General features: G+C 43.0%; 2 protein-coding genes across 2 annotated transcripts; both read right to left on the minus strand.

Annotated features, from left to right (window-relative positions):
- Positions 1-1398: 1398 nt before the first annotated feature.
- LOC117887507 (olfactory receptor 5V1-like) lies at positions 1399-2091 on the minus strand. The gene has a single exon (XM_034790158.1). The coding sequence runs from the start codon at positions 2089-2091 to the stop codon at positions 1399-1401; it is 693 nt and encodes a 230-aa protein (XP_034646049.1).
- Positions 2092-18656: 16565 nt separating this feature from the next.
- Positions 18657-19595, minus strand: LOC117887684 (olfactory receptor 5A2-like). The gene has a single exon (XM_034790368.1). It carries the CDS (start codon positions 19593-19595, stop codon positions 18657-18659), a length of 939 nt encoding a protein of 312 aa, XP_034646259.1.
- Between the last annotated feature and the right edge of the window lie 523 nt (positions 19596-20118).

Raw genomic sequence — 20118 nt, forward strand, 5'->3', positions numbered from 1 at the left:
TAAAAAAAGCATTTGAAATGTAACTATTAAATCTGGCTTTCATTTTCATATTAACAACATCCTTTATTTCCTTTCTCTTGAGCTGGAGACAGTTTAAAAAAAAAGAATTAGATAAATTCATGGAGGATAGGTCCACCAATGGCTATTAGTCCAGTCCAGAGAGGCAACCCCATGTTTTGGGTGTCCCTAAAACTCTTACTGACAGAAGCTGGGAATGGGCGACAGGGGATGTATCACTCAATAATGGTCTGTTCTGTTCATTCCATCTGAAAAATCTGGCACTGGCCACTGGCAGAAACATGAAAGCCCATCCCAGATCAGACAATGGACCATCTGGGATGGTCTCATTTGTTCTTGTGTTCTAACATGATGATATGTGTTTCCCTAGTCAATGGGAGATGCCGAGGCGAGGGGTGTGTTCTAATCCCTGCTGCTGTCAAAGAGTTCAGTCCCCATATCCCCTTCTTCTATCTCCATAACACCTCCTTCTGCTTGTAATTCTCAGCTGGGAACCCTGTAACACACCTAAGGGTTTTTTACATGAAGCTGGGTCGGGAGGAGGAAGAAGATGGAATTAGAAGGAGGAGACCGGTTATAACTTTTATCCCAATGGTCAGGGTAGTCACCTGGATTGTGAGAGGGCCCTGCTTCAAGTGCTTGATAGAGACAGGCTTGAACACAAGAGTTAGAGAGAGACCCACATGAGTGTACCCTTGTGGTTATGTCACCCACATCCCCTGTTTAAATCCTAAGTTTATTTGTGGCTCTAGCCCTCCTCGGGAGTAAACCTATTGGCTCCAATGATTATTATAATATCCTTATTATTATTATTATTATTATTATAGGGTAGTATAAGGTAATTGATATTAAATAGAGTTTCAACAAATTACTCAAAAAGAAAGAAAGAGAAATTAATAGATGAAGAGATTCTTTTTATAGAATTGGCTAGATCCTCAACTGATATAAATTGGCCATAGCTCCCCTGAAATCAGAGGGCCAGATTAGAGAGATATGGAGAGAGGGGAAAGGGAGAAATGTGTGAATGACTATAAGCCTGGTGCTCAGAGCACTTGCTCTGGATTTAGGAGACCCAAGGTCCAGTTCCCCATGCTCCAGTGACTCTTGTACAACTGTGAATCTGGCCCGCTGACTTCAATGGCACTCCACTGATTTAGACCAACTGAAGTTTTGTCCCAACATGTCCATCAGTTACCTGAGCTGAGAATGTCTCAAATACAAGTTATGCACAGTTCTATTATCTGATGTAAAAATATGTAATTTAATTTATTTAAGATCATCAACATTACTTGATAAACTGTAATTTTCCCAACATTTTCTTTAGAGCTGTTTTCACCTCCTTGTTTTTCAGGCTGTAGATGATGGGGTTTAACATGGGGGTCAAGACACTGTACTGGATGGAGAATATTTCATCCAGCATGGCAGAAGAGACTGAGCTGGGTTTTGTGTACTGGAGAACAAGCCAACCACAATAAGATGGGAGCTGCAGGTGGAGAAGGCTTTATGCATGCCCTCCGTAGAGCGTAACCTCAGGATGGTGGAGATGATGTGAATGTAGGAGATCAGGGTGAGGAGAAAGGAGCTTGATCCAAATATCAGAACAGAAGTAAGAAGCACCACTAGATTGGTGAGGGTCATAGTGTAGGACAGTTTTAATAGATTAGGGAGCTCACAGATGAAATGGCTGATTTGATTGGGCCCACAGAAATGTAACTTCAGAGTAAAAACAGTGTTAAGCAGGGCATGGAAGAAACTTATTGCCCAAGCACCACTCTCCAGCTGAACACAGATCCCTTTGCTCATTCTCTCCATGTAACGCAATGGGTCACAGATGGCAGCGTAGCGGTCATAAGCCATTGCTGAGAGAATGAGAATCTCAGCACCAACTGAGGGGAGGATGAAGAACATCTGGACAATGCAGCCATTGACAGAAATAATTTTGTGCACTGCTAGGAAGTTCCTCGGTCTGTTAGGCACCGTGACCGAGGAATAGTAGATATCAATAAAGGATAAATGGAAGAGGAAGAAGTACATAGGGGTATTAAGGTGAGACTCTGCTCTTATCAGCACCATGATCACTATGTTACCTCCCAGAGTGATTAGGTAAATAACTAAAAACACTGAGAAGAGGAAAATATGCATATGTGGGTTACTGGAAAGTCCCAGGAGAATAAATTCAGTCACTGTGGTTTGATTTTTCTTTGGCATTTATTCAGGAAAACTGTGACCTGGAAGACAAGCGAAAACAAATGAAATTAACACTTATCATAAAAATAAACTGAAAGAGTATGTGGAGATCATCTGTTCCATAGGATGAATGTAAAGAGCGTCCTATTCCATTCTGTAAAATACGTGTTTAAGTAGACTAACTTTAGAGAGAGAGGTCAGATGGTATTTGTGTGTTTTAAATAGACAAAATAGGCTGGCTACACAAAAGGCACCTGCCACTTTCGACGCCTAAATCCCAGAATCAGGTCCTACTGGTATTCACAAATACCCTGCTCAGCTCTGACTAAGGGATAGTCTGATGTGGGGCTCCCTCAGTCTCTCCTCTTGAAGCTGTTCCTCTGTGGATAAATCATAAAAAGAGGCCGTGTAGGGTTACTGGATACTTGGTCTTCTGCATCCAGGGTGAGTATTCTAGCCACCAGGCTATAGAGGAATTTATTCTCTCTCTCTCTGTAATCTGGCTTTATGACTTCAATAGAGCTACAGCTGTGTTACACCAGCCTGGGATCGGGCAGATTGGCTGCAATGAAACTATGGCCAATTGACAATAGCTGGACATCTGGCCAAATCTATAAAAAAAATCTCCTTCTCCATTACAGTCTCTCAGTTGTTCTAGACTATTTTGTTGAAAACACTATTTAATATCTGTAGTATATAATTGGATTCTTATGTATTAAAATCATTAGGATTTTTCAAGAAGAATAAGAATCAGAGAACTGGAAGGGACCTCGAGAAGTCATCTACTCCAGTCCCCTGCACTCATGGCAGGACTAAGTATTATCTAGACCATCCCTGACAGGTGTTTGTCCAACCTGCTCTTAAAAATCTCCAATGAAGGAGATTGCACAACCTCCCAAGGCAATTTATTGCAGTGCTTAACCACTCTGTCTGAGGGCCTGAGCCCTGAGCTAGCTGTCGGTTTTGCTCCGCCCCTGCACCGGAGGACAGGAGCTTCTGAACTAACTGGCTGTTTACTTCCAGCAGTAGTGAGTCGGTGTGGCTCCCCTCCCGCCCAGGAGGATCGAGCCCCAGCATGGACCTATTACATACGATCTCCCACAGCATTCTTGCCAGCAAGTTAAAGAAGGATGGGCTGGATGTATGGACTGCAAGGTGGATAGAAAGCTGGCTAGATCATCTGGCTCAACGGGTAGTGATCAATGGCTCCAGGTCTAGTTGGCAGCCAGTATCAAGCAAGTACCCAAGGGTCTGTCCTGGGCAGGGCCAACTCCAGCTTTTTTGACACCCAAAGTGGAGAAAAAAGAAAAAAAATAGAAAAACCTGATTGAGCTGATGCCAAAGTGCCGCCGAAGAGGAAGACAGGGAGTGAAGGACCTGCTGCCGAATTGCTGCTGAAGACTGAAGCAGAACGATTCAGCTGCCGCCGAATTGCCGCCACTCCAACAATTGATGGTCTGCCACCCCTTTCTATTGGTCTCCTCAGGCACCTGCTTCCTTCGCTGGTGCCTGGAGCCAGCCCTGGTACTGTGGCCAACTTTGTTCAATATCTTCATTAATGATCTGGAGGATGGTGTGGATTGCACCCTCAGCAGGTTTGCAGATGACACTAAACTGGGAGAAGTGGTAGATATGCTGGAGGGCAGGGATAGGACACAGTAAGACCTAGATGAATTACAGGATTGGGGCAAAAGGAATCTGATGAGGTTCCATAAGGAAAAGTTCAGAGTCCTGCCTTTAGGATGGAAGAATCCCATGCATTGCTACAGACTAGGGACTGAGTGGCCAAACTCTCATTAGACAGAAGGGAAAAGGGGAGGGATAGGAAAGAGAAGAAATAAAGTGGTGAAGGAAAAGGAGGCGGGGTGAAGAAGAGGAAGAGGGAGCAAGAGAAAGTCTCACATCTCAGGCGGTATTTGGGATTTAGCTGGAGGCAGTGGTGGTGTCATCTTCCTCCCTCTCTCTGGACCCATCTGGTCAGGACGTCTCTCAGGATTAGGATGAAGAAGTTCTGGGGTCCCAGGAAACAGTGCGGGTGTTAGCCATGATGGTGACGCTCACTCCAGTAGCCAACTTTTCTACCCAAAGTCTCTTTCTTTAAGAACTCCAAAAGGGACTGATGGGTGCAATAGCCCATCCCCTCATTACTTTGCTCACCAATTAGGCCTCATTTGATACACTGATTTTACGGTCTCACGTGGTCTTATTTATGAGGCATGATCTTAGCACAGTTTGTGAGTTCTATGAGGAGACCTTTCCCTTTGGACTAATTCAGTCTCTCTTTCTCACTCCCTTTTTTGTCTTTTTCCATCACCATTTGCTATTATAGGCTACTGTGACATCTGATGAACTATCACATATATTCTGCAGTTGAGCTCACAGTGAAGGTGATCTAGGCTGAATTATTACAACATGTATTAAACTCTGCAGTCCATCTGTGAGGTTCTTTCCCCCTAATTACAGAAGGTTATTACCATCAATCTCCATTAAGCACCAACAAAATACTAGTCTCTGTGCTTAAGATGAAATTAAAGAGAGTCTATGACCCAAAGAGCTTAAATATAATAGATAATAAAGAAGTGGTCTCTTCAGTGTCTCAGTCTATTATCTAATCTGTCCTGTGTTATATAGGAGGTCAGACTAGCGGATCACACAGGTCCCTTCTGGCTTTTGAAACTATGAAATCTGTTCCTTGTTATACTTGGCAGTGTACAAATATTAGATATGATACAGAAATTGTCATCACACAGGAAGCTCCGTATTTTGACATTTTGTTTAATCCCAACAGGGGCTAAAGAGAGAATTTTTCATCTCATGAAAATGTTGACATTTCAAGAGGCTATGATGAGGAAATGACTAAATATTTCATTTTTACATTTGATAGTAACAAAACATTTCCTCTTGAAGTGTCCATTTCAAATGAAATCTTTCATGTTAAATGAATATTTGTATTTACAATGAGCTTGAGATGAGTTATTTTATTGTCAATTTAAGTGAAAATATCAATTCAAAATGAAAGTTTTCATTTTAATTGGACATTTTGAAATAAAATTTTCATTTCATTTTGAGATTTAAAACTGAAATGGAATCTTCCCCATCCAATAGGAGTAGGGCACCTAACTTGCCTAAATTCTTTGGAAAATCCCAGCCTGCTGGCTGACTCTTCATTTACCTGAGACGATATCTCTGCAATTCAACTTTGACAAAAGGTGGATTCTGAATCATAACTTTATTCACTGAGGCAAGATCATCAGCTGTCATATATCAGTGTAGCCCTGTTTCTTTCAGTGGAGTAATGTTGCTTTCCACCAGCTGCGGTGATGCATCTAAGGGGGAATTTCACTGGGGTGCATAGTGCCAGCACCACTTCTTATTATGTTTAGGATTTAAGTGGAAACTTGATGACACACAGGTATTTCCAACTCAACAGTGAGTGAAATGTGAGGAATGTAAAATCACTTTAGAATATGGACACTATGGGACAGATTCCCAGTTCATGTAAATCCACCTCATTCCATTGATTTAATGGCACTATGTCAATTTACATCCAGAGTTCACAAAGAGACCTAGCTGTTCTAATGCTGAGCATTTTAATGGATAACTTTTAGGTGATTTTTTTTAATCACTTGGTTTCCAGAGCCTGAGTTGGGCGGCCAGGCTCCCTACACAGAGAAAGTGGAGACATAGGCACCTAAGAATTGGATTTTAAAAAGCCGAAATTCCTTAGCCAATGGGAAAGGCCAAGTAGAGGGTTGTGTTCTAAATCCCACGGCTATCACAGGAGTTCAGTACCTATCTCCTCTGGGGGAAGGCACCTCCTTCACCTTGGAATTATCAGCTGGAAAACCTCTTATCCCACCTAAGATGGCAAGAAACAATCGTGAGAGAGGGGAGAAAAGAAGAAGGAATTAGGGCTTTTATCCTAGTAGTCAGGGATGTGGAAGAGCCTTTTTGAGTGCCTGATAAGGAGAAAATTTTTAAAACAGGATCTGCTCCCTCCCATGTGGGTGTCCTAACCACTGCGATATGGGATACTTGATATGTGTCTCTCTCAATCTCTCCTAATAGAGCCTTAATTCCTATGTGCACCTTGGCCCAGCTGGGGATCACACTATTTATTATTCTTAGAGATGGACATTAAAAGGGATGAATCCTATAAGATACTAAAGATATTAAATAGGGTTTTCAACAAAATACTCTAGAAGAACTACACAATGCAATAGACAAAGATGTTCTTTTCATAGAACTGGCCAGATCCTCAAGTGGTATCAATTGGCCATAGCTCCATTCAAGTCAGTGGGTCAGATTGAAAGAGATATTAGTCGAGAGAGAGCATGAATGGCTCTAGATCTTGGTGTTTCTAGCACTCACCCTAGATGGAGACCCAGGATCCCTTCCCATTTGTTCCAGTGTCTCTTCTACCCAATGGGGTTGTGGCCTGCTGAGTTCAATGGAGCCACTCTGATTTAGACTAGCTGAGGCTTTGGCCCAAAGTGTCAGATACCTGAGCTGTTATCCACAGTTCTATGCTCTTTTTTTAAATAAGATTGACAGTACTTGAGAAACATGAGGGCAGAAACAGTGTTAAGAAGGGCATGGAAGAAGCCTATCGCCCATGCACCACTCACCAGCTGAACACAGATCCTTGTGCTCATTGTGTCCATGTAACACAGTGGGTCACAGATGGCATCGTAGTGATCATAAGCCATCGCTGAGAGAATACAAATTTCAGTAGCAGCTAGTAGAAAAAAGAAGAACATCTGTGCAATGCAGCTATTGACAGAAATTGTTTTGTGCTCTGCTAGGAAATGCATAAATACCAACATATTAGGGACAATGGCTGAAAAATAGCAGATATCAACAAAGGATAAACAAGACAGGAAGAAGTACATTGGCTTGTGAAGGTGAGGATGAGCCCTTATCACCAGCATGATCACCATGTTTGCCAAAAGCGTGACTAGGTGGACAACTAAAAACACCAGGAAGTGATCTGTGCTTGTCTTTTGGCAAAACCAGGAGAGAGAGCCTGGAGCAAATGAATGCTCCAACACTGGAAATAATCAAACGACAACACCGAGAAAGAAATGACTGAGCATAGACTCACTGCAGAAATGAGAGCTTTATTCCAAAGAGGAGAATTTACACAAAGGAGATTGAAAGCCTGAAAAGGGAGATTAGTCATATAGAACTACATACAAATATTTTGATGGGAGCAGTGACATAGATTAAAACAGAAGCCAGAAATGGAAGAAAATTGGAGGACAAATATGAGTGAAAGAGCACCTGAAGAAAGTCGAGAAAATATGAAGGATTTCTTAATCAAGATCATGCAGACTGATAATGCAGCTTGATCATGAAGCACTACCACCTGTAAAATGTGCAGACCATCACACACTGGATGACATAATGCAAGCACTTAATGAAGTGTTCAAGGAAACTGGAGAAAAAACCAACAAGGATTATCCAGTACAATTATATAATTTATGCTACAGTAACGGTAGCAGATCATTGTTTAACATCAAGTCATCTGAACGTATGAACCATTGGAAAACTTCCTATCTTCAAGAACCTCCATGGAAATTAAGGTGAAAAAAGAGAAGAGTACGCTTTTTCGTTGAGATACCAGCCTACTGGATGAATATGAGAAAAATTGTTTAAGAGAAAATAGCAGCAAACAGCCTTGGAGATGAAATATCAGCTGAGTGAAAGGATATGGGAGTTATGAAGGAATAATGTAAAGAGAAGCTGATCACTTAGAGCAGGGGAGGGCAAACCTTTTGGCCTGAGGGCCGCAACGGGTTTTGTAAATTGTACAGAGGGCCGGTTAGGGGAGGAGGTTGTGGCCCAGCCCCCACCTCCTATCTGCCCCCCCTGGAATTCCCGCACCATCCAACCCTCCCCCCCCGTTCCCTGACAGACCCCCTGGGATCCCTATCCCATCCACCTCCTCCCGCTCCCTGTCCCCTGACCACCCCCAGACCCCTGCTGACCCATCCAACCCCTCCTCTCATTCCTAATGGCCTCCCTGGGACCCCTGCCCCATCCAACCACCCCTTCTCCATGTCCCCTGACTGCTCCCAGAACCCCTGCCCCTGACTGCCCCCTGCTGTCCCACCCAACCCCTGCTCCTTCCTGACTCTCCCCCCAGGACTCCTGCCCCATTCAGCCCCCTGTTCCAACCACCCCGACTCCTATCCAACACTCCTGATCCCTGAACACCTCCCTGAACTCCCCTGCCCCGTGCTCCGTGCCCACTTACTGTGCTGCCTGGAGCACCGGTGGCTGACGACCCTACAGTCATGCCACCCGGCTGGAACCAGGCCATGCCACCACTGCAGCGTGTCAGGCCCTGCAGCTGAGCTGCCCCAGAAGTTCACAGCCCAGCCACCCAGAGCATTGTGCTGGCAGCGGAGAGAGCGAGCTGAGGTTTTCGGGGAGGGGGAACAGCAGGGCAGGGGCCGGGGGTGAGCCTCCCGGACCAGGAGCTTGGGGTCCAGGCAGCACTGTCCTGTGGGCTGGATGTGGCCCATGGGCCATAGTTTGCCCACCTCTGACTTAGAGTCATGGACTTGAAAGATTTCAGCACAGACTTATTAGTATAAAGCGAACAGTCACTTCACCAGAGACCGGAGAAGATTCTTTCATCTGATTGATATTAAAAAACAGAATAGGCAAACATAGAGAGCCAATAAATGACACTGACGAGTTTCACTTCTTCTGGAAGGAAATCTGATGGATGGTGACAGGGAGAACTCTTCTCATACAGGAAAAAGTAAGAAAGAAAGAAGAAGGTTGTATTGAACCTATGAATTATGGACTGACCACGTGTTTACCAGCTATATGGAAACTTCTAACAATAATTCCAGAAAAGAAGATCTGGATAGTGCTAGTTCACAATGGAATGCTGGTTCCTGAGCAAAAATGCAGCACAGTAAACATGAAAGGAACAAAAGGCCACTTCTGGCTAAACAGGAAGATCACAAGATGCAAAACAAAGAAAGGAAAAAGTTAGCAATTTTGTGGGTAGATTACCAGAGAGCATCCAACAGCGTCTCACAATCAAGGGTCACCGAGACACTGAAAATGTCCAAGGTTCATCCAGAGATCATTTCCTTTCTGCAGCAATCTATGTTTAATTGGAACACTCGATTGATGAGGTTCAAATTAAAAGAGAAATATTGCAAGGGGATTCCTCAGCACCAGTGCTGTTTGCGGTAACCATGCTGCCACTGACATGGATGCTTGTTGAGATAACCACAATTTACCATATCAGCAAAGAGCAACAACCAGTTAAGAATTTTTTAGACATGAGCAATCTGAAACTACATGAACAGTCACAAAAAGGAGCTACAGAGATTGATGATGTATGGAAAATTTTTGTGAAGATATAAAGCTACGGGTGGGTTGGCTAACTGTGTGTCAGCATCTGTAAAGATGGCCAGACTGGTACAACCTCATGACATACAGGTTAATTAAGGAACTATCTATGATATCTCAGTATGACCCCTACAAATATCTTGGAATCAGGGAACTGTTGGAGCTACAGCATAAGAAAAAGTGAGGAAAGAATATTACAGATATAAGAACTATCCTACAGAGAAAACTCAATGGCTCAGATCAAATTCTTAGACTTAATATGTGGGGGGATGCCAGTAGTACAGAACATTGGTGGAGTGATCAAGTGGAATCAAAAGGAGAAGAAAAAATTAACATCCAAAGAAGACAGCTGCCGGTAATGCATAGGATATTAGATAGCAACCAGGTCATGGACAGGATGTACATCCCATGATGTGATGAAGGAAAACCTCTGCTATCTGTGGAAGAAACAATTGACAATGAAGACTATAATATCAAAATATATGAGGCGTTAACCAGAATAAAGATCATCTGGTCATGATAACAAGCAATGACTGAGCTGCATCCAAGCCCAAGAAAGAATGAAAGAAAGGAGAAAGCAACCTGCCAAAAAAGATTTGAAAGATTTACACAGAGATCAATGCATGGACAGTGGTGGAGAGAGGTCAAACCTATTGGTGATAGAAGATTAACAAATTGATGATTGTAGAAGCATCCCTCGAAAAAGAGACAAAGCCTCATTATGAGTGGACAAGAAAAATCCTTAATTATTTAAGAATAACTGACAACTGCTCCCCGAAGATACTGTGTAGCCTGTGTTGAGCAACTGCTAGAGCCTATCTGGCAGAGAATATATGAACAGAAAAAGTGAGGTTGCTAAGTGTCTGCACTGGAGACTCTGTGCAAATCCATGCTTGCCACAAACGATGTGCTATTACGAACACCAAACTGAAAGTGTTCTAGAGAACGAAGATTTATGGGATCTAGAAATTGTCACAGACCAAATGGTGTGGTAAAACAGGCCACACATAGTCAATGATTTAGATAATGGCATAGAGAGTACACTTATAATCCTATCCTCCAATGCACTTGCAACCCTTTCCTGCTTGTTATCATGCACAAACTTTATAATTGAAAATGATCTGGACAAACTGGAGAAATGGTCTGACATAGGATGAAATTCAATAAGAACAAATACTAAATACTCCATTTAGGAAGGAATGATCAGTTGCACACATACAAAATGGGAAATGACTGCCTAGGAAGGAGTACTGCAGAAAGGGATCTGGGGGTCATAGTAGATCACAAAATAATATGATCAACAGTGTAACACTGTTTAAAAAAAAGCAAACATCGTTCTGGGATGTATTAGCAGGACTGTTATAAGCAAGACACGAGAAATAATTCTTCTGCTCTATTCCACACTGATTCGGCCTCAGCTCAAGTATTGTGTCCAGTTCTGGGTGCCACATTTCAGGAAAGATGTGGACAAGTTGGACAAAGTACAGAGAGGAGGAACAAAAATGATTAAAGGTCTAGAAAACATGACCTGTGAAGGAAGGTTGGGAAAAAAAAGGGTTTGTTTAGTCTGGAGAAGAGAAGACTGAGAGGGGACAGGATAAAAGTTTTCAAGTACATAAAAGGTTGTTACACGGAGGAGGGAGAAAAATTGTTCTTCTTAACATCTGAGGATAGGACAAGTAGCAATGGGCTTAAATTGCAGCAAGAGTGGTTTAGGTTGGACATTAGGAAAAACTTACTAAGTATCACAGTTAAACAGTGGAAAAAAAGTCCCTAGGGAGCTTGTGGAATCTCCATCTTCGGAGATTTTTAAGAGCAGGTTGGACAAACACCTGTCATAGATTCATAGATTCTAGGACTGGAAGGAACCTCGAGAGGTCATCGAGTCCAGTCCCCTGCCCGCATGGCAGGACCAAATACTGTCTAGACCATCCCTGATAGACATTTATCCAATCTACTCTTAAATATTCCAGAGCTGGAAATTCCACAACATCCCTAGGCAATTTATTCCAGTGTTTAACCACCGTGACGGTTAGGAATTTTTTCCTAATGTCCAACCTAGACTCCCTTGCTGCAGTTTAAACCCATTCCTTCTTGTTCTATCCTTAGAGGCTAAGGTGAACAAGTGTTCTCCCTCCTCCTTATGACACCCTTTTAGATACCTGAAAACTTCTATCATGTCCTCTCTGTCTTCTCTTTTCCAAACTAAACAAACCCAGTTCTTTCAGCCTTCCTTCAAAGGTCATGTTCTCAAGACCTTTAATCATTCTTGTTGCTCTTCTAAGAGCAACAAGGCATGGTCTGGATAATGCTTAGTCCTGCCTTGAGTGCAGGGGAGTGTACTCGATGACATATCAAGGTCCCTTCCAGTTCTATGATTCTATGTTGGCAATAAAAGCCATTGAGACAAAGGAGGAGATAAATTGTAAGTTTATTCCCCAAAAAGAACAAGGAGTCCAGTGGACCTTAAAGACTAACAGGTTTATTTGGACATAAGCTTTCATGGGTAAAAAAAACGCACTTCTTCAGATACATGAAGTGAAAGTTACAGATGCAGGCATTACATAATGACACATGAAGAGAAGGGAGTACCTCACAAGTGAAAAACCAGTGCTGACAGGGCCAATTCATTCAGGGTGGAAGTAGTCCACTCCCAATATTAGATGAGGAGGTGTCAATTCCAAGAGAGGCAAAGCTGCTTCTGCAATGAGCCAGCCACTTGCAGTCCCTATTCAAGCCCGAATTAATGGTGTTAAATTTGCAAATGAATTTTAGTTTTGCTCTCTCTCTCTTAGATTTCAAAGTCACTATTCTTGAACAAAAACACTTCAGAAACAGACTTCAGATATAGAATGTCCAGGGAGATTGAAGTGTTCACCTACAGGCTTTTGTATGTTACCATTCCTGATGTCCGATTTGTGTCCATTAATTCTTTTACATAGGGACTATCTGGTTTGGCCAATGTACATGGCAGAGGGGCATTGCTGGCACATGACAGCATATATAACATTAGTAGACTTACAGGTGAATGAGTCCTTGGTGGTGTGGCTGATGTGGTTGGCTCCTCTGATGGTGTCACCAGAATAGATATGGGGACAGAGTAGGCAATGGGGTTTGCTACAGGGATTGGTTCCTGGGTTGTATTTCTGTGGTGTAGTGTCTAGTTGCTGGTGAGGATTTGCTTCAGGTTGGGGGGTTGTCTGTAAATGAGGACTGGCCTGCCTCCCAGGGTCTGTGAGAGTGAGGGATAATTTTCCAGGATAGGTTGCAGATCATTGATAATGCCCTGGATATGTTTTAGCTGGGGGATGTACGTGATGTCAGTGGTGTTCTGTTATTTTCCTTGTTGGGCCTGTCCTGTAGTAGTTGATTTCTGGGTACCCGTCTCGTTCTGTCAATCTGTTTCCTCATTTCCGCAGGTGGGTACTGTAGTTTTAAGAATGCTTGGTAAAGATCTTGTAGGTGTTTGTCTCTGTCTGAGGGATTGGAGCAAATTCGGTTATATCTTAGGGCGTGGCCGTAGACAATGGATCATGTGATGTGTCCTGGATGGAAGCTGGAGTCATGAAGGTAAGTATAGTGGTCAGTAGGTTTCTGGTATAGGGTAGTGTTTATCTGACCATCACTTATTTGCACTGTAGTGTCCAGGAAGTGGATCTCTTGTATGGACTGGTCCAGGCTGAGGTTGATGGTGAGGTGGAAATTGTTGAAATCATGGTGGAATTCTTCAAGGGCCTCCTTCCCTTGGGTCCATATGATGAAAATATCATCAATGTAGCGCAAGTAGAGGAGGGGCACTAGGGGACGAGAGCTGAGAAAGCATTGTTCTAAGTCAGCCATAAAAATGTTGGCATGCTGTGTGGCCATGCAGGTACCCATAACAATGCCACTGACTTGACGGTATAAGTTGTCCCCAAATCTGAAATGGTTGTGGGTGAGGACAAAGTCACAAAGCTCAGCCACCAGGCATGCTGTGGCCTCATCAGAGATACTGTTCTTTACAACAATATTCCATATGAGGATGGACTACAAGCTGTCAAGTGCTTCTTCATCCATGGTGGCCAGGCTGGTGTTTTCAAGAAGACCACCAATGGATCGTAGTTTCCTCAGGAAGTTGGTGGTGTCTAGAAGATAGCTGGGAGTGCTGCGAGTGTAGGGTCTGAGGAGAGAGTCCCAATAGCCAGATAATGCTGCTGAAAAAGTGCCAATGCCTGAGATGATGGGGCGTCCAGTGTTTCCAGGTTTATGGATCTTAGGTAGCATATAGAATACCCGTGGTCAGGGCTCTGGGGGTGTGTCCGTGTAGATTTGTTCCCATGCTGTAGCCAGGAGTTTCTTGAGCAGATGATGTAGTTTCTTTTGGTATTCCACAGTGGGATCAGAGGATAGTGGCCTTGTAGAATGTGGTATTGGAGAGTTGCCTGGTAGCCTCCTGTTCATAAATCTGTTAGCCTTTAAGTTGCCACTGGACTCCTTGTTGTTTCTCACCAAAAAGGAAGTTTTAGGCAACGCAAAGTTATTCATGATTTTAAAACAAAGTTTACTGAATTGTTTCAGCAGAAAAATAAATATTGGGCTAAATTCACAAAACAACAAGAGGTACAGGAGTCCCTCTGCTGTTGCTTTTCTTGCAACTTCATTCCATTGGTTAGGTCACTCTCTTTGCATGTGGGGGACCATGGTTCTCTTCCGCTCTCTACCTGGTGGGGTGGGAGGGCAGAGATTTGAAGTGCAATCTCCCATCTCTGAGGAAAGTGCCTTAATATCTGGGCTATAAGGTATTCTGGAATATCGAAGCTGTTCTACAATGTATAAATAACTAAAAAAAAATAATACTGGACCAATGAGTTGAACCTACCAAAGGAGTCCCCTAACACTGAGCTACAATGTAATTTTAGCCCAATGACTAGCCAAGTATTTTATATAAGTGGAATAGCCTTCACTAGGAAAACTTGAAAAATCTCCACCCCCATGTATTTATATATTGGTGGTTAGGGCCTTCAACTGGGAGGTCAAATTGTCAGTCCCTGCTCTACAGGAGGTAGAATGGGGAATTGAACCCAGGTCTTCCAGAACACCAGTAATTAACACTGGGCTAATGGTTGGAAAAAGGGGCACCACCTCCACTTTCAGGTAACTTGGTCAACCAAGTCCCATTGACTTGTGCTCTAAATCATTTAGGCACTTCTAGAAATGCCACATGCAGTTTCCATTTCATGAGGGAAAATGTTGTAGTTTGTTATAAAGGAGAAATGCCCATGGTGCTCTTTTGGGCAAGACTTTGTTCTTCCTTGTTTTGTTGCGCACCTTAAGGTCTGCCTGAGAAGAGTGCAATTATGATTTCTGTGTGTAAAGCAATGGAAGCTGGGATTTTCAAAGAAGGCTAAGGGAGTTAACCACCCAACATACATTGAAATGCAATTTTCACTCAGTCAGTGATAGCTTTACAAGGAGTAAGGTCTGAGTAAAAGTTGAGATCAAACCTAAGGATTTGAGTATTAAAACAAAGTACATCGGATGGGAATCTTGCTCATGAACACTTGTCAGTCAAGGAAGAAACGAATATCTATTGTCTAGCACAGCTGATCTCAATCAGTGATTCATTGTCCTCCAAAGGTCTGTGGGCCATATTTTAAAAGATCTTTAAGTGATTGAAGACACAGATAAGTACCTAGGATTACCTAGCTCCCTTTGACTTCAAAGGGAGTTATGTACCTGTATGCTTTTGAAAATCCCAGTAGTCATCTCTTTTTGGAAATCTGGCCACATGGTACTCTTTCTTCTGGCCTAGAGAGAGGAATATTTTGAAAACCAAGAACTGGGGAGACTGAAGTATTGGAAGAAGCAGTACAGAAATGAAAGAAATTGGAAGACCACTGACTAGTTCATTATTACATTTAGCAAAGTCACAAACACTCTAATTTAGTAAGGCAGATAGAGAGACTACAGAATGTACATCTGCACATCCATATACTCTCAATATCCCTTGAAGAACAACTTGAAATATTAGCCATTATCTTCATTCTCATCAGCAGTGCCCATCATTCTTACCCCTCCCAAGGGATAGATCTCTCTCTCCTACCATCCACAGACTGGGATGCAACTTCTATAATATGTTATGCCAGAGGTTCTGAAACTGAGTTTCATGACACCCCCTCCCCCAGCCTCCAGGGTGTCATGTGGTTATTACATATGTCACAAGCTGACAGTCTCCACCCTCAAATGCCACTCTGCCTACAGGATTTATAATAGTGTTAAATATTTTTTTAAAATGTGTTTTTAATTTATAAGGGGGGTCACACTCAGAGAATTGCTATGTGAAAGGGATCACCAATACCAAAGTTTGAAAACCACTGTGTTACACTGACACCACTATATCTTATGCATATTTAGTAGGGTCCCCCCTTTATTTGTATTTCCTCATCCTACTAATATTGATGTGTCTTTCTTCTATAGGTTAGTATATTAATACATGTAACGACCATTTCTGCTCATGATCAAATCCATCACCCCTTGTTTAAGCAGATTTGCAGTTATTACTTCCATGATCCTTGTAGCAACACTTACTGGAACATTCTAGCTCCTGCCATTGAGCAAGCTCTTCTTACTTCCCAAAATCTAAAGGTAACGGCTGATCTGTGCCAAGGGTTACAGCCTACTTAACCACACTTATGCTAACTATTGATTCAGCTAATATCATACAGGCTACAGGCCTGTAGGTTTCTTGAATTACAGCTGAATATAATGAAAGCAGCTAAATATAATGAAGGTAAGGCACTGAATATAGTAAAGGCAAGCTAGCCCTATGAGCTACACCAATCCCCAGTTCCATGGGATATTTGGAAGACTATCAATATCAGGAACTCGAAAAGGGCAGTCAGGGCCAAGGCGCAAACATGAGTCTAGGAGTAGCAAAGAGTTCATAGTCAGTTACAGGCCAGGGTCAATACCGAGCGTCAGAGTCCAAGTCAGGTTTCAGGGACCGAGTCAGGAGGCAAAGTCCAAAACAAGCCACAGTCAAGCCAGGAGTTCAGGAACATAGATCCAGAATAGTTATAGCAACTACAGAAGATCCATACTGTTGCCTGGACACTTCCCAGACCACCCCTTGGGTTTATATAGGGCAAGAAACCAATCAGGTGCCGTGGGGCTATCTGCCTATCAAACCCTTGGGGTCTAACTTCTCATGGTCTGTCTCCACAGCAGTCATGGGAAGTGGAGTGCAGGCTGGTTACAGCTGCTGCTGTGTAGTAGTTTGGATTGCTTAAGTGGCTAATACCTCTGCAGACCTGCATTCTGGACCCATGGGGTCTTATCCTTCAAATAAATAGAAATAAGAGTCTTGGTCTGGTTTAGGGTTTTAAAGTCACTGGGAGAATTAATAGGATTTGGGCGCCTCCCTTACAATCCTTTCAAATCCCAAACTTGATCTCTCTAACAACCAGGGTAAATCTTCATTGCTCACATAGGCTGAACTGAGTGTTTTCATTGTAAATTGCTTTTTAGGTTTTCTGAAGACACAAAACCAAACAAAAACCCGACACATGTATACAATAAGAATCTATGGATGTGACCTATTACTCTGCCATGTCCCATGGCCCCATTTGGGACCTCAGGACTGCAAAACCTAGCTAGGCAGGTTGGTCCAGAGTGGGAGTAAGGGGCGTAGCTATGGGGGGTGGGCAGAGTGGAGGTGAAAGGTGTGGCCATTTTACACTTGATTCTAACCAATCGGGAGGAAATGGTTGCAAATCTGAAGGTGGAAGGCAATTTTGGGAGAAAGTGCTGGTGAAATGATAGATTTCATGACTGTAAGAAAAACAAGGAGTTCTGCAATTTCATATCTGAGTTTCTTCAGGACTCTTGGATGAATGGCACCTGGTCCTTGTGCCTAATTACTGTTTAATTTATAATTTTTTTCCAAAACCTCCTCTATCGACAGCTCAATATGGGACAGTTCCTCTAATTTATCACCTAAGGTGAAGGTATCTCCCACCCATGTTCTGCAGTGAAGATTAATGCAACTAATTCATTTAGCTTCTCTACAACAGGAATTTTATTCCTGAGTGCTCCTTTAGCATCTGGATTGTCCAATGGCCGCACTGATTGTTTGTTTAGCTTCCTGCTTCTGATGTACTTAAAAAAAAATGTGCGGTTAGTTTTTGTGTCCTTAGCTAATTGTCCATCAGTTAGTCCCTCACTACGTGAGCAAGAATAACGTAGGCAAACATCTGAGTGAGAGAAAACTCGGTACCACCTCAGAGCTCTGACCCATCCCATCCAAGATCCTATCTCCAACTGTAGCCATCTCTGATGCTTCAGAGGAAGGAGACAAAAAAACCCCTCCCAGAATACATTGGTGGGAGGATGCAGGATTCCTTCATGAACCGTGCTGTCTGGCTGAAACCCTGAAGCATGTCCTTCAGGAACGAAAGACATAAACCAGAAGTGAGGCCCAGGGTTGCTGAGCCCTGCCCCCAACCATCACACCATCATAAATTTATCCAAATCTTTCTTAAAACTAATTAAGTTGTGCATCCCTACAGCTCTTATGAGAAGGTTGTTCCAGAACTTCACCCTTCTGAGGGTGAGAAACCTTTCTCTAATTTCCAGCCTGAATTTGTTCATGGTCAGTTATATTAATTTGATTTTGTGCAAACAAGGAGACAGAATTAGGAACAGGAGCTCTGGCATAACCTTTTCCCCAGTGGTTATGGTACTCATCTCAGATGTGGGAGACCCCCACTTCAAGTGACTGAGATAGAGAAATGACTGAAACAAGGATCTGTCCCCTCCCATGCATATGCCCTGGCCACTGCGTCATGGGATATCTCTCTCAATTTCTCCTGTTCAAGACCCTTTGTGAGTCTAACTCCAGCACCCATTGGTTCCAATGGAGCTTTGCTGATTTATACACCCTGGGGATTTGGCCTATTTACTTCAATGGATCTGCACTGATTTAGCAAGTGGAGGATTTGGCCCAAAGTGCCATTCTCTGAGCTGAGAATGTCCCAAACACTAATTACTCTCAAATCTACACTCTCTGACTTAAAAAAAAAGAGAGAGAATCAACACTAATTGAGAATCCTGAATTTCCACAATATATTCCTTAGAGCTGTTTTCACCTCCTTGTTTTTCAGGCTGTAGACAATGGGGTTTAACAAGGGGGTCAAGATGCTGTACTGGATGGAGAACATTTCATCCAGAACCACAGAGGAGACTGACCTGGGTTTTGTGTACTGGAGAAAACCTGTCACGTACAACAAGCCAACCACAATCAGGTGGGAGCTGCAGGTGGAGAAGGCTTTACGTCTGCCCTCCGCAGAGCGTATCCTCAGGATGGTGGAGATGATGTGAATGTAGGAGATTAGGGTGAGGAGCAAGGAGCTCAAACCAAATACCAAAGCAGAAATAAGTAGCACCACTTGATTGGTGAGGGTGTCACTACAGGACAGTTGTAACAGAGGAGGGAGCTCACAGCTGAAATGGCTGATTTGATTGGGCCCACAGAAATGTAACTTGAGGGCAAAAATTGTATTAAGAAGGGCATAGAAGAAGCCCATGATCCATGCACCACTAACCAGCTGAACACAGATGCCTTTCCTCATTGTCTCCACGTAACGCAATGGGTCACAGATGGCAGCGTAGCGGTCATAAGCCATGGCTGAGAGAATGAAAGCTTCAGCACCACCCGAGAGGATAAAAAGGAAGATCTGGGCAATGCAGCCATTGACAGAAATAGTTTTGTGCTCTGCTAGGAAGTTCATCAGCATATTAGGCACCGTGACTGAGGAATAGCAGATATCAACAAAGGATAAATGGAAGAGGAAGAAGTACATAGGGGCGTGAAGGTGAGAATCAGCTCTTATCACCACCATGATCACTATGTTACTACCCAGAGTGATTAGGTAAATAACTAAAAACACCAGGAAGTGGAAAATCTGCATCTGTGGGTCACTGGAAAGTCCCAGGAGGATAAATTCGGTCACCGTGCTTAGATTTTTCATTGTCATTTCTTCAGGAAATCTGTGACCTGGAAGACAAGAAAAAAATGAAATTAACACTTATCGTAAAAATAAATGGAAAGAGTATGTGAAGATCATCTGTTCCATTAGATGAACGTAAAGAGAGTCCTATTCAATTCTGTAAAAGGTGTAGACTGAATTTAGAGAAAGAGAGATGCCAGATGGCATTTGTGTGTTTTAAATAGACAAAATAGGCTGAATACGCAAAAGGACTTAGGCGTCTAAAGTGGCAAAGTTCCAGAATCAGGTCCTACTGGTATTCACAAATACCCTGCTCAGCTCTGACTAAGGGATAATATGATGTAGGGCTCCCTCAGTCTCTCCTCTTGAAGCTGTTCCTCTATGGATAAATCATAAAAGAGGCCGTGTAGGGTTACTGGATACTTGGTCTTATGCATCCAGGGTGAGTATTCTAGCCACCAGGCTATAGAGGAATTTATTCTCTCTCTCTCTCCAATCTGGCCTTATGACTTCAATAGAGCTACAGCTGTGTTACTCCAGCATGGGAACT

This window comes from Trachemys scripta, chromosome 14 (assembly GCF_013100865.1).
Source record: "Trachemys scripta elegans isolate TJP31775 chromosome 14, CAS_Tse_1.0, whole genome shotgun sequence".
Taxonomy (NCBI): Eukaryota; Metazoa; Chordata; order Testudines; family Emydidae; genus Trachemys; species Trachemys scripta.

Coding starts and splice junctions, on each gene's coding strand:
- LOC117887507 (XM_034790158.1), bottom strand. CDS start 2,091: ATGGTGCTGATAAGAGCAGAGTCTCACCTTAATACCCCTATGTACTTC.
- LOC117887684 (XM_034790368.1), bottom strand. CDS start 19,595: ATGACAATGAAAAATCTAAGCACGGTGACCGAATTTATCCTCCTGGGA.